The sequence below is a fragment of the Heteronotia binoei genome, chromosome 14, assembly GCF_032191835.1.
Source record: "Heteronotia binoei isolate CCM8104 ecotype False Entrance Well chromosome 14, APGP_CSIRO_Hbin_v1, whole genome shotgun sequence".
Taxonomy (NCBI): domain Eukaryota; kingdom Metazoa; phylum Chordata; class Lepidosauria; order Squamata; family Gekkonidae; genus Heteronotia; species Heteronotia binoei.
Window position 1 is genome coordinate 63,666,852 of NC_083236.1, and position 14,188 is coordinate 63,681,039.

Here is a 14,188-nt window from a genome sequence, read left to right on the forward strand (position 1 = left end):
CGAGACGAAGCGATCAGAGCATCTTATAGGGAATCAGAGCATCTTATAGCATCTTGGAGAGAGGGAGAAACTACCAGGTCCTCTTCCATAAGAACATAAGAGAAGCCATGTTGGATGAGGCCAATGGCCCATCCAGTCCAACACTCTGTGTCACAGAAGAACATAAGAGAAGCCATGTTGGATCAGGCCAATGGCCCATCCAGTCCAACACTCTGCATCACAGAAGAACATAAGAGAAGCCATGTTGGATCAGGCCAATGGCCCATCCAGTCCAACACTCTGTCACAGAAGAACATAAGAGAAGCCATGTTGGATCAGGCCAATGGCCCATCCAGTCCAACACTCTGCATCACAGAAGAACATAAGAGAAGCCATGTTGGATCACGCCAATGGCCCATCCAGTCCAACACTCTGTCACATAAGAAAATAAGAGAAGCCATGTTGGATCAGGCCAATGGCCCAGCCAGTCCAACACTCTGCATCACAGAAGAACATAAGAGAAGCCATGTTGGATCAGGCCAATGGCCCACCCAGTCCAACACTCTGCGTCACAGAAGAACATAAGAGAAGCCATGTTGGATCAGGCCAATGGCCCATCCAGTCCAACACTCCGTGTCACAGAAGAACATAAGAGAAGCCATATTGGATCAGGCCAATGGCCCAGCCAGTCCAACACTCCATTTCAGTGGCCAAAAAAACCAGGTGCCATCAGGAGGTCCATCAGTGCAGCCAGGACACCGGAAGTTGTCAGAAGCTGCTGGAATGGCCTTGGGTCAGCCATAGCTCTAATAGTTGTCCTTGAAAGGGCAGCTGCTTTAAGAGCTCTCTCAGCCCCACCTACCTCACAGAGTATCTGTTCTATGTGTGTTGGTGGGGGGGGAGGTAAAGGAGATTGTGACTGCTCTGAGACTCTGAGAATCAGAGTATAGGGTGGGGTCTAAATCCAATACCTTCTTCCAATGATAGGAAAAAACCCCAAGCTGTTTAATGGGTTAACAACCCTTATTTGTTTTCAACCAAAGGCCCCTGATCTTCCCTTGTTTCTAACAGTCTCATTATGGAGTTGCAAGTTGTCCTATTAAAAACAAGGACAGAGCGGGCCAGAGGGAAGAAGGGAGAGTTAACAGATCCGCTCTGCAGCTTTATACGCTGTTTTTTGTTGCCGGCAGCCAAGGGACAAGAAATTCAGATGCTTTCCAACTGCTATTCTGGCACACTTTGTGCTGCCTTCTGGCAGACCCTCTAAGGTTACTCTCAAGTCAAGCAAAGGGAGTCTCTTAATTTCCATTTAACAGTTGTGTCCAGATATGTTTTCGCAGGCCCACCGGGGGGGGGGGGGGGGGCTGCTGGCAATTTTAGCAGCTACCTGACCGACCTGCTGAGGACCTCTTGATCTCCTGATGTCTCACGAATGCTGGGTGCCTGGTTTCGCTGAACAGCTCTGGCTCGTCGGGGGGCTCTTAAAAGGAAAAAGGAACAGCTATTGCACAGGTCCTTCTTGGCAAGTTGCTGAGGGGAAAGAAAAAAAGACTGCTGGGAGAGCGAAGGCAAGGGCTTGCCGTCAGTCCCATTCACACGTACCCCAGAGCTCTAAGGTAAGGAGTCATTCAGGGTGGCATTAAAAAGCAGCCAACGCAGAACGCCATTTGATTTCACCACCCCCCCTTGCCACCAAGTCACGGCCAGTGCTCCTTCTGAGTTAGTGTGAGCTAGCTCAGCTTTTTAGCCTCCGGCTCACACATTTTTGTCTAAGCTCAGGAAAAAGGGTCCCAGACCAAGCTAATTTACGTAGTCACTCACAACTAGGGTTGCCAAGTCCAATTCAAGAAAAATCTGGGGACTTTGGGGGTGGAGTCAGGAGACTTTGGGGGAGGAGCCAGGAGCAACGGTGTGACAAGCATAACTGAACTCCAAGAATTCTGGTCATCACATTTAAAGGGACTGCACATCTTTTTAAATGCGTTCCTTCCATAGTAAATAATGCAGGGGCATATTCTTTTGGGGCTCATAGAATTGGACCCCTTGTGATACAGATACTTTGCATCCGAAGTGCTAACCGTGGCTGACCCTGCTTCCTGTTTCTCACCAAGAATAGGCAGATCATGAGGAGGGCAGGGGGAGATACTTGTGATTTTCCTGCATTGTGCAGGGGGTTGGACTAGATGACCCTGGCGGTCCCCCCTTCCAGACCTATGATTCTAAGAAGTCCGGTTAAGTCCACAACTCTGACCTGTCAACTGGCAGAGATCTGTGTAACAGAATAACCTCCCTCTGCTGGAAATTATTATTAATTCTATTTAATTAATTGCCCCATTCTAAACACAGACAAGTTGGAACGGGTCCAGAGGAGGGCGACGAAGATGGTGAGGGGCCTGGATTCTTCTATGACACAGAATGTTGGACTGGATGGGCCACTGGCCTGATACAATATGGCTTCTCTTATGTTCTTCTGTGACACAGAGTGTTGGACTGGATGGGCCACTGGCCTGATCCAACATGGCTTCTCTTATGTTCTTCTGTGACACAGAGTGTTGGACTGGATGGGCCACTGGCCTGATCCAACATGGCTTCTCTTATGTTCTTCTGTGACACAGAGTGTTGGACTGGATGGGCCACTGGCCTGATCCAACATGGCTTCTCTTACATTGGCCTGATCCAACATGGCTTCTCTTATGTTCTTCTGTGACACAGAGTGTTGGACTGGATGGGCCACTGGCCTGATCCAACATGGCTTCTCTTACATTGGCCTGATCCAACATGGCTTCTCTTATGTTCTTCTGTGACACAGTGTTGGACTGGATATGCCACTGGCCTGATCCAACATGGCTTCTCTTATGTTCTTATGTGACAGAGTGTTGGACTGGATGGGCCACTGGCCTGATCCAAGATGGCTTCCCTTATGTTCTTATGTGACACAGAGTGTTGGACTGGATGGACCACTGGCCTGATCCAACATTGCTTCCCTTATGTTCCTCTGTGACACAGAGTGTTGGACTGGATGGGCCACTGGCCTGATCCAACATGGCTTCCCTTATGTTCCTCTGTGACACAGAGTGTTGGACTGGATGGGCCACTGGCCTGATCCAACATGGCTTCCCTTATGTTCTTCTGTGACACAGAGTGTTGGACTGGATGGGCCACTGGCCTGATCCAACATGGCTTCCCTTATGTTCCTCTGTGACACAGAGTGTTGGACTGGATGGGCCATTGGCCTGATCCAACATGGCTTCTCTTATGTGACACACAGTGTTGGACTGGATGGGCCACTAGCCTGATCCAACATGGCTTCCCTTATGTTCTTCTGTGACACAGAGTGTTGGACTGGATGGGCCATTGGCCTGATCCAACATGACTTCCCTTATGTTCTTCTGTGACATAGAGTGTTGGACTGGATGGGCCATTTGCCTGATCCAACATGGTTTCTCTTACATTCTCATGTTACCAGGCACATAGGATTGAAGACAGTCCTTTAGATGCATTGGTCCCAAACTGCTCCAATGCAGGGGTCCTCATTGGCGGATGACTGTTACATGAAAGAAAAATAGCATGGATTTAACATGGCACTTTTTAATATATTACTTTTCCATTTGTTCAAAAAATAGAACAGCAAAGTTTCAAAGCTGCCATTCTGATTTTAAAGCAGCCTATGGAAACACTACGAAGCCTTCCATTTCAAACCCCCAGTGCCCTCCCCACCTTCGGTTTTTGAGCTGTTTGTTTTGTCCATTAAGTAGTACGGCAGAGCTGCTGAAAAGCTGAAGGCACTCCATTCCACACAGGTGCTGTCTTGAGAGCCCTTGGAAAGGAAAGGTCCCCTGTGCAAGCACCAGTCGTTTCCGACTCTGGGGTGACGTTGCTTTCACAACGTTTTCACAGCAGACTTTTTACGGAGTGGCTTGCCATTGCCTTCCCCAGTCTTTCACACTTTCCCTCCAGCAAGCTGGGGACTCATTTGACCGACCTCGGAAGGATGGAAGGCTGAGTCAACCTTGGGCCAGCTACCTGAACCAGCTTCCGCTGGGATAGAACTCAGGTCGTGAGCAGAGAGTTCAGATCACAGTACTGCAGTAAGGCTGCTTTACCACTCTGCGCCACGGGGCCACTGAGAGCCCTTGCGACGGAGCCTAAAACAGATACGCCTGCGCAGAACGCCAGGGTGTTTGTTCTCCACGTTCCGGCAGAACAAAGCACTAAGTCAGTGGGAGCGACTCCCATACTATGCCCAAATGAATGACCTGATCAAAAGGTTTTAACGCAGAACAGCGCGAGAGAGTCTGTAAAACAAATATCTTATTGGGGAAGTACGAGGGGAGGCTGTTTTGTTTGCCCGTTTGGACAAACAGCCTTCCCTTCCTCGTCCCCTTTTATCTAGGCAACTTCGCTATTGATTTACCGTTCCCGTTTAATGTGCCAGAGCGCTCAGGTGTTCCACAGTTCTTTTGAAGACAAGGATTAAACAAGGGTATTGATCCGGTGAGCAAGACGAGGGACGACACGCAGTTCATAGGAGTCACTCCTGGCTCACCACTTCACCAAAAAGAGTTTACCCAACCTGTTTGTTGAAAGAACCCCCTTCGACGAATTGTGTTCTTTCCCCTCCCTCGCTGGAAAAAGGCGCACCAGGCAAAGAACACAGCCTGAAAATTCAATACCGAACCCTGTTGCGATTAAGGGAGGAAGGGGGGGGGATCCTACTCCTTTATAAGCAGCGCCCGCTTTCTTTTTAAAAGAATCCCCCATTTAATTAAATAGATATTCGCTCCTTAGAGCTGCCTTGTTTATTCAAAGCTTGCTGTTCTGCTGAAACTGAGACACCAGGCTGAGGATCTGTTCGGAGGCCTTGATCTGCTTAGCTCCGAGGTACGTGGCGCTGTTGTGGGCAGTCTCTTCCAGAAAATAGCGATAGTTGACCATCATGCCACAGGAAGCCGTGATGCCACGGGGGCTCGTATCCGCCATCCAGTTAAGGCGCCACAACACGGCACCGTTTTGGAGATGGAAGTTTGCCACGGGGTTGAGCGCGTAGCCACGGTGCTTCTCGCCGTAAAGGTACCAGGCGCATAACCGCAGAAGCGGCTGTCGCAGCAGCCCCACCAGTCTCTCCGACCACACCCACTCATTGTTTGTTAGAAGGCGTTTCAGAACTTCGACAGCAGGGTCCCCCGTGATCTTGGAGATTTCCCTGAACTCTGACTCTGTGAAAGGATCACTTCGGCCCGCTTCCTTCAATTGCGAGGAAAGGAGTCCGATAAGCCACTTGGTGAAGCCCGGAATAGGAGAAAGCGTCGAGAAAACTTTCAGCTGAGGAAATTCCATCTGCAGATTTGAAATTAGAGGGGTGGGGGTGGGGGAAAGCAAGCCAAATATTTGATTATGGGTTCTGCTGAATAAAGAGCTCCCCCCCCCCCACTGTAAGAACAAATGTCACATTTTTGCAAAACAGCAATCAAAACAGCATTTAAATCAGCAAGAACAAGTGAGTCTGAGACAAGTGGCTTCATTAGCATATGAGAGAGGGTCTTTTTGGTAGCAGCCCCATGATTATGAAACCACCTCCCCAGGGAGGTTCACTCAGCTCCCTCACCTTCAGGAGGAAGTTGGAGAGAATTTTATTTAGGATTGTATTTGACTTAGTTTGAATTTACTGCCAGCCCTAATTGGAGGTTTTAAGTTGCAATGTAAAAAACATAATAAGAGCCCTGCTGGATCAGACCAGTGATCTATCTAGTCTTGTCTCCTAAGTAGCCAACCAGTTCCTCTGGAGGTCCAACAACAGGACACAGAGGCCAAGACCATCCCCTGACGTTGCCCCTTGGCTGGGTTTTTTTTTTTTGTAGCAGGAACTCTTTTGCATATTAGGCTACACACCCCTGATGTAGCCAATCCTCCTGGAGCTTCCAGTAGGCCCTGTACTAAGAGCCCTGTTAGCTCTTGGAGGACTGGCTACATCAGGGGCGTGTGGCCTAATATGCAAAGGAGTTCCTGATACCAAAAAAGCCCTGCTCCTGGCTCTTTGATTCAGAGGTTTCGTGCCTCTAGACGTGGAGGTTCTCCTCAGTGATCACGGCTAGTAGCCACGGATAGACCTCTCCTCTATGTGCTTTGATAACGGCTGTTTTATTCATATTGTGTTTGCGATAATCGTTTCATTCAGACCGTAAGCCATCTCGAGTTCCGTAAGGGAGAATGTTTTAAATAAATAAGTAAATAAAAAGGATGCCTCTAGTCAAGAGATGATGCTAAGGCACACCTTCCACATCTTTTTTCATAACTGCATTTCAAAACGTCGCTGAAAGCTTGTCTGCTCAAGCAGAGAAACACTTACACTGACGGTCTCTCATCTCTCACACGATCCAAACATGGAGGTAGTAAATTAAATTCCCAGCAGGGTAATTTTTTAACAGCATAAAGCTGTGATCGGTCGTCCCTCCACAGATATTAGATGGAACTCGAAGGATACAGGGATATCAAATTCTTTCTCAGTCCCCTGAAAGTTTCAGGCAGGTGATACGAAATTTATGCAGCAAACAGAAATATTTCTCCTCCTGGCAACACAAACCCGGCAACGTGACAACTGTGCCGCTCGGCCTCAGGAAACAAAATGTGCCACCCTTTGCAGAGAGAGATTCTCCCTGCTCTTTGGCTGTGAGAGTTAGAGAAAGAAAACATTTCAGAAAAATAGCATCCTTGGTGCAAACAAGAATAGAACTTGAGGAAAAGTGTGACAGCAGAGAGCCACAGAAAAGCTACAGGTTTACTCTGTAAACGAGTGGTTCTCAATTGAAAATGTGTACCCCAAGCGTCTGGCAAACTACAGGATGCAGTATTTCTGGGAAAAGAAAAACAAAGAAGGGGGGGGGGGGAACCTGACCTAAAAACTGGAATTAAGGACCTAAAGGTTACTTAAGGGCCAAAAATTAAAAGCAGAATCCAAAATAAAATCATAACCAAAAATACATGTATTTATTACAGAAAGTTAGAAGCATTAAGAGGCCCATTCATCGTTAGCCTCCTTACTTAGTAAAATCATACAACAGCCATGGGAAACCACTTGACCTGACGCGTTCCGACCTAAAATGGTCTTCTTCCCATGCACACATACTGGCTCATATTACAAAACACAATAAATCAATAAGGTAAAGGTAGCCCCCTGTGCGAGCACCAGTCGTTTCCGACTCTGGGGTGACGTCGCATCACGTTTTCACGGCAGACTTTTTAATGGGGTGGTTTGCCATTGCCTTCCCCAGTCATCTACGCTTTCCCCCCCCAGCAAGCTGGGTCCTCATTCTATCGACCTTGGAAGGATGGAAGGTGGGGATGGGGGAAAACCTTGAGCTGGCTACCTGAACCCAGCTTCCACCAGGATTGAACTCAGGTCGTGAGCAGAGAGCTCGGACTGCAGTACTGCAGTTTTACCATTCTGCACCACGGGGCTCCAATAAATCAATACTGGACCAAAAAGAAAGTCGTTTAATAAAGGGACAAAGGGTAAGAGATGTAATTGAGGCCTCTTATACTGTAGCCTTATGTCCTGGTCAAGGGCATACGTGTTGCATCATGTGTCTTGTTGTATACCTAAAAACAAAATATTACACAAATATTAAAATTAAAACTATGCTGAAAAATTATCCTGAGTAAGGGTACAGATTAAACTCAAAAGGTTACCTCACTAAAAAGGTCCAGAATTAATCGAAGTCAGTGTCAGATCAGAGCCAGTGTGCGAAGTTAAGTGTAGCGGGGTTCTTAATGCAGTATTTCTGGGAGCACTGCAAAACTAAAGAATCCACACCTTTCTCAGCTGAACAAAGAAGCATACGGCAAGCACCATCCATATTTTCATGAAGTTTGTGGCTGAAAAATGACAAGCTACTGGAAAGGTGCTCATGACCTGAATACTGGAGCGGCACAATCTAAAAATGAATGCAGCAGAGACCAGAGAGCTGGGGATGAATCACTGCTGCATTCTGGGCAGAACCTAACAAGGCCATGAAATTAGCTAGCAGGCCCTTGCTTCCTCTCCATTCACTCCAATTGTCAAAGCCAGAGTGCGGGGACAAGCTCATGTATACTCCTCCACCCCATTCCTATGCTCATTTATTTAAGCCTGTTTTCCACCCTGCACCATTTCTCAACTTGTAACCCTCTCAAGGCTTACAAGGATAAAAAGCATGCATACTCAAAACACATAAAACCCATCAGTAGTAAACACTAACACAGCAAAAATGCCAGCGATTAAATTTTAAAAGCTTCAGTTTACCTACAGGTTTTCTTAAAAAAAAAAAAAAAAAAGTGGCCCCATGGCACAGAGTGGTAAAGCGGCAGTACTGCGGGCCTGAACTCTCTGCTCACGACCTGAGTTCAATCCCCGGCGGAAGCTGAGTTTTCAAGGTAGCCGGCTCGAGGTTGACTCAGCCTTCCATCCTTCCGAGGTTGGTCAAATGACTCCCCAGCTTGCTGGGGGGAAAGTGTAAAAGACTGGGGAAGGCAATGGCAAGCCACCCCGTAAAAAAGTCTGCCGTGAAAACGTTGTGAAAGCGACGTCACCCCAGAGTCGGAAACGACTGGCGCTTGCACAGGGGACCTTTCCTTTCCAAAAAAATAAACATTCCCAACAGTTTCAACAAGAAAACTAACCATGCATGCACACAGTCAAAGACCCACTCCTCAAAAGCCTAGAAGAATAAAGCTGTTTCTACCTGGTACCTAAAACTTACTAAGAAAGGCGACAGATGTACAACTGCGAGAAGATTCCCAGAGTCAAAGTTAAGATGGGTAATCGTGTTAGTCTGTCTGTAGCAGTAAGAAATGAGCAAGAGCCCAGGAGCACCTTAAAAAACCAATGAAATCTGTGGCAGGGTGTAAGCTTTTGTGAGTCACTGCTCACTCCTTCAGATACCAGGTGCCACCACAGAGAAGGCACTGTTCTTCGAGGCCACGCAAACTGTCCTCAGAGCATCCACAACAATGCCCATCTTACTGATCCGGTTCCAATGGGAGAACACAGTTCTTAAGGCATCCTGGTTCCAGTCTACATAGGGCTTCAGATGTAAGCGCCAGCACAGTTGCAACTAAACCTTGGAAGCAGATCTCTAACTACAGGTTTGCAAAGAGCAGACTTTCCCCTCCTCCTCTGAAACATGCATTGTCAGTTAAACTGGAGCCAGAGCAGACAAGGCATAAAGACAGGAGTGGGGGAGAAAGCCAAAAGGCTGTCATCGCTAACAAAGGGAAAGGATGCTAAAAAGACAAACTGATGATTAAAGAGCTGTCACCATTCCCTTCTCTTTGTACTTAAGTTGGAGGTTTGTCAGTGCTTGCCATTAGCCAAAATTCAAAGTCATTCACAACATAAAGCTCTTAGCACAGGAAAAAAAAATACACTCCTTGGCCTACAGGCAAAGTATTCCTGAGTTCTGTGAAATTCAGCTCGTTAGGAGTTTCTGTCTGGTGTACACCTGGATTGCTGGGTCCCGATTTGACTTTTAATAGAATCATAGAGTTGGAAGGTAACTCCAGGGTCATCTAGTCCAACCCCCTTGCACAATGCAGGAAACTCACAAATCTCCCCCTAAATTCCCCCACAAATCTCCCCCTAAACTCACAAATCTCCCCCTCTCTCCCCCAGAGAGCACTGAGGTCGATAGGAAAAAACAGATTGACTACCCCTGGGCCAAAAGAAATTAAACTCCAGAACACCCGCACACGGGCCTTTTCTTCCGCGGCCCCACATCTCTGGAATCAGCTCCCAGAGGAGGTGCGGGCCCTGCGGAACCTTGACCAGTTCCGCAGGGCCTGCAAGACTGCCCTCTTTAAATTGGCATTCACGAACAGCTGAGCAATAAGTGCATAACAAGAAACACTCGCCGTCTACATCAATTGTTAGGTTTAATTTAATGTATTAGATTAATTGTTTTAACTAATGTATTAAGTGGTTTTATTATTAATGTTCATTAGTATAATGTTTTATCAATGTATTGTTATCTTTTTTTGTTGTTAGCCGCCCTGAGCCTGCTCCGGCGGGGGAGGGCGGGATACAAATAAAATTTTACTTTACTTTACTTACTTTAAATTCACAGGATCCGTGTTGCTGTCAGATGGCCATCTTAGCCTCTGTTCAGAAACCTCCAAGGAAGGAGAGCCCACCACCTCCTGAGGAAGCCTGTTCCACTGAGGAACCGCGCTCTAATGGTCGGGAAGTTCTTCCTAATGTTGAGCCGGAAACTCTTCTGATTTAATTTCAGCCCACTGGTTCTGGTCCTACCTTCTGGGGCCATAGAAAACAATTCCACCCCATCCTCTATAGGACGGCCCTTCAAGCACTTGAAGATGGTGATCACATCAACTCTCAGCCGCCTCCTCTAACAGTGTTTCAGTCGTTTGCCGCACACACAAAGAAGTAGACCTTGGCATAATATATGGCGGCAAAGTCTACTGAGGGGCTGAGGTAGGGTAAGGAAACAGAACGCAAAAAAAAAAAAAAATTAATCATGTGCTGCTTTTATTTTAAGGAATGACAAGACAAATTTCACAAAACGGCCCAGTTTTTGTAGTTTCTCATATCTGATGAATGGCTGAGTTTAGAAGCTTATCTTATGCGGCCAGTTCCTGAAGAAAATAATAAATAGATGCAGTAAAGCATGGCCATTTATGCTGCGGCTAAATTGATGTGCTACTTTCCCGGGCTGCTCCTGGTAGAGATCCGTTAATGTTTATTTCCTTGTCAGAAACCCACACGCCATTAAGAAGCAGATGCTGGGCTCATTTTTGCTGCTGCAGAAGACTGCAGAGTCTCTTCTGTTATCGGTGACTCATCTAAAACTCTTGGTGCACCACATTAAGCCAAGCCGGGAGGGGAATGGAAGCTCTGCCCCCCATATTTCACCCAGAAAAAAAACAAAGCTGGAGTCGGGAAGTTATCCTGGGCGTCAAGGATCAAGACAGCGTCAGCAGCCTCATGAAGAAGAAGAAGAAGATATTGGATTTATATCCTGCCCTCCACTCCGAAGAGTCTCAGAGCGGCTCACAATCTTCTTTACCTTCCTCCCCCACAACAGACACCCTGTGAGGTGGGTGGGGCTGGAGAGGGCTCGCACAGCAGACATCCTGTGAGGTACATGAAGATATTGGATTTATATCCCGCCCTCCACTCCGAAGAGTCTCAGAGCGGCTCACAACCTCCTTTACCTTCCTCCCCCACAACAGGCACCCTGTGAGGTAGATGAAGATATTGGATTTATATCCCGCCCTCCACTCCGAAGAGTCTCAGAGCGGCTCACAACCTCCTTTACCTTCCTCCCCCACAACAGGCACCCTGTGAGGTAGATGAAGATATTGGATCTATATCCTGCCCTCCACTCCGAAGAGTCTCAGAGCGGCTCACAATCTCCTTTCCCTTCCTCCCCCACAACAGACACCCTGTGAGGTAGATGAAGATATTGGATTTATATCCCGCCCTCCACTCCGAAGAGTCTCAGAGCGGCTCACAATCTCCTTTCCCTTCCTCCCCCACAACAGACACCCTGTGAGGTAGATGAAGATATTGGATTTATATCCTGCCCTCCACTCCGAAGAGTCTCAGAGCGGCTCACAATCTTCTTTACCTTCCTCCCCCACAACAGACACCCTGTGAGGTGGGTGGGGCTGGAGAGGGCCCGCACAGCAGACATCCTGTGAGGTACATGAAGATATTGGATTTATATCCCGCCCTCCACTCCAAAGAGTCTCAGAGCGGCTCACAACCTCCTTTACCTTCCTCCCCCACAACAGACACCCTGTGAGGTAGATGAAGATATTGGATTTATATCCCGCCCTCCACTCCGAAGAGTCTCAGAGCGGCTCACAATCTCCTTTACCTTCCTCCCCCACAACAGGCACCCTGTGAGGTAGATGAAGATATTGGATCTATATCCTGCCCTCCACTCCGAAGAGTCTCAGAGCGGCTCACAATCTCCTTTCCCTTCCTCCCCCACAACAGACACCCTGTGAGGTAGATGAAGATATTGGATTTATATCCCGCCCTCCACTCCGAAGAGTCTCAGAGCGGCTCACAATCTCCTTTCCCTTCCTCCCCCACAACAGACACCCTGTGAGGTAGATGAAGATATTGGATTTATATCCCGCTCTCCACTCCGAAGAGTCTCAGAGCGGCTCACAATCTCCTTTCCCTCCCCCCCCCCACAACAGACCCCCTGTGAGGTAGATGAAGATATTGGATTTATATCCCGCCCTCCACTCCGAAGAGTTTCAGAACGGCTCACAATCTCTTTTACCTTCCTCCCCCACAACAGACACCCTGTGAGGTGGGTGGGGCTGAGAGGGCTCTCACAGCAGCTGCCCTTTCAAGGACAACCTCTGCCAGAGCTATGGCTGACCCAAGGCCATTTCAGCAGGTGCAAGTGGAGGAGTGGGGAATCAAACCCGGTTCTCCCAGATAAGAGTCCGCACACTTCACCACTACACCAAACTGGCTCTACACCACTACACTACACCAAACTGAGAAAGGAAAGCTCTCGTTCAAGGTCCCTTGTTACTTTTTTTTTTTAACCTTGCACGGCAATGAGGTGCAGATTATGAAGCCAGGGTGCTAAAGGTGTCATAAAAGGCCAAAAAGTATTGTAGCAGAAGCGCCCGTGGACCAGAGTGCCCTTTGCAGGACGTAGTGAAAGGTTAACTAAGGGGTTTTTTTGGTCATTCTTGTCTTGTCTGGGAAGAGAAGCGGAGCCAAGCTGAGGTTGGCTGCTGCACAAAAATCTAATTTCAAAGATGACTGCATGCTCCCCAGCCCTGGGCACCGTCCGTGGTTTAGGCATTTCACGCATACCCTTATGAAGCCCAACAGCAGATATGCTGTTTCTGCAACTGCAATGGCATTCACATGCTCCAGTGCCATGCTGGGATAAAAAGATAAAGGTAGTCCCCAGCGCAAGCACCGAGTCGTTACTGACCCATGGGGTGACGTCACATCACTGTGTTTTCTTGGCAGGCTTTTTAATGGGGTGGTTTGCCGCTGCCTTCCCCAGTCATCTACGCTTTCCCCCCTAGCAAGCTGGGTACTCATTTGACTGACCTTGGAAGGATAGAAGGTTGAGTCAACCTTGAGCCGGCTGCCTGATAAATGAAGGTAAACACCGATGAAGGAACAAAGACAGCTGGCCATCTTCACTTAAAGTGTGTGGTGGGGGGGCAGGGGACAGGTAGCAGTTCCTTTTACAGCCTGAGACCAACTTGGTACAAAAGAAACCGTCTAGGAACTGAATCAAGACAAAGTATTCAAACTGCCTACTTTTTGCCACCTTCTGGGAGAGATACTTGCGAATTTCCTGCATTGTGCAGGGAGTTGGACTAGATGACCCTGGAGATCCCTTCCAGCTCTATGATTCTAAGGATATACTTCCACATTTCCACAGATCTCGTCTAGCTTTTGACATTTCCTCTACAGTACGTGACTGCAAACGGACACAAACAACAGCACAATAGTCCCGAGAATGCAACACTGGAAACTGCTGCAGGTGGACGTATTTTTAAATGCTCTTTGTTTTCTGCCATCTAGGGTACAACACAGCAAGGGCATGGGCCCATACAAGAACTTGCAAGTAGTTAAAGGGAAGAGAATTGGAAGAAAGAGGCCAAAACTTAAGTAGGCCAAAGGTGCCATTCCTTGGTAAGACATCTGTGACTCTCTCAGCTCTTATGCAACTTCTCAAATTTCTGGGAGGCGAATATAGTAACATTGCTTGTTCCAAGGGTAGGGATTTTTCCCCCCTTTCTTTTTCTGCCAAGATGTAGCTGACTTACAGTAACCCCCTAGGGTGGCAGTCCCCAACCTTTTTAGCACCAGGGACCGGTTTTGTGGAAGACAATTTCTCCACAGACCGGGGTTGGGGTTGGGATGATACGATTGTGCACTTTATTTTGGTGTGGTGGTTAAGCGTGCAGACTCTTATCTGGGACAACTGGGTATGATTCCCCATTCCTCCACTTGCAGCTGCTGGAACGGCCATGGATTAGCCATCGCTCTGGCAGAGCTGCCCTTGAAAGGGTAGCTGCTTTAAGAGCTCTCTCAGCCCCACCTACTTCACAGGGTGTCCATTGTGGGGGAGGAAGATAAAGGAGATTGTGAGCCACTCTGAGATCTGGAGTAGAAGGCAGGACTGTATAATGATATAATTATACAACTCACAGCCCAATT

The 14,188-nt window shown here is 47.8% G+C and overlaps 1 protein-coding gene across 1 annotated transcript in view; it reads right to left on the reverse strand.

The window, feature by feature from the left end:
• Nucleotides 1-4,716: 4,716 nt before the first annotated feature.
• The window catches only part of MLYCD (malonyl-CoA decarboxylase), a 33,335-nt gene continuing 23,863 nt past the window's right edge, over nucleotides 4,717-14,188 (reverse strand). The window contains exon 5 of the mRNA XM_060254326.1: nucleotides 4,717-5,316. Coding sequence (XP_060110309.1) covers nucleotides 4,783-5,316 — 534 coding nt within the window. The 3' untranslated portion in view covers nucleotides 4,717-4,782. The remainder of the gene's footprint in view (nucleotides 5,317-14,188) is intronic.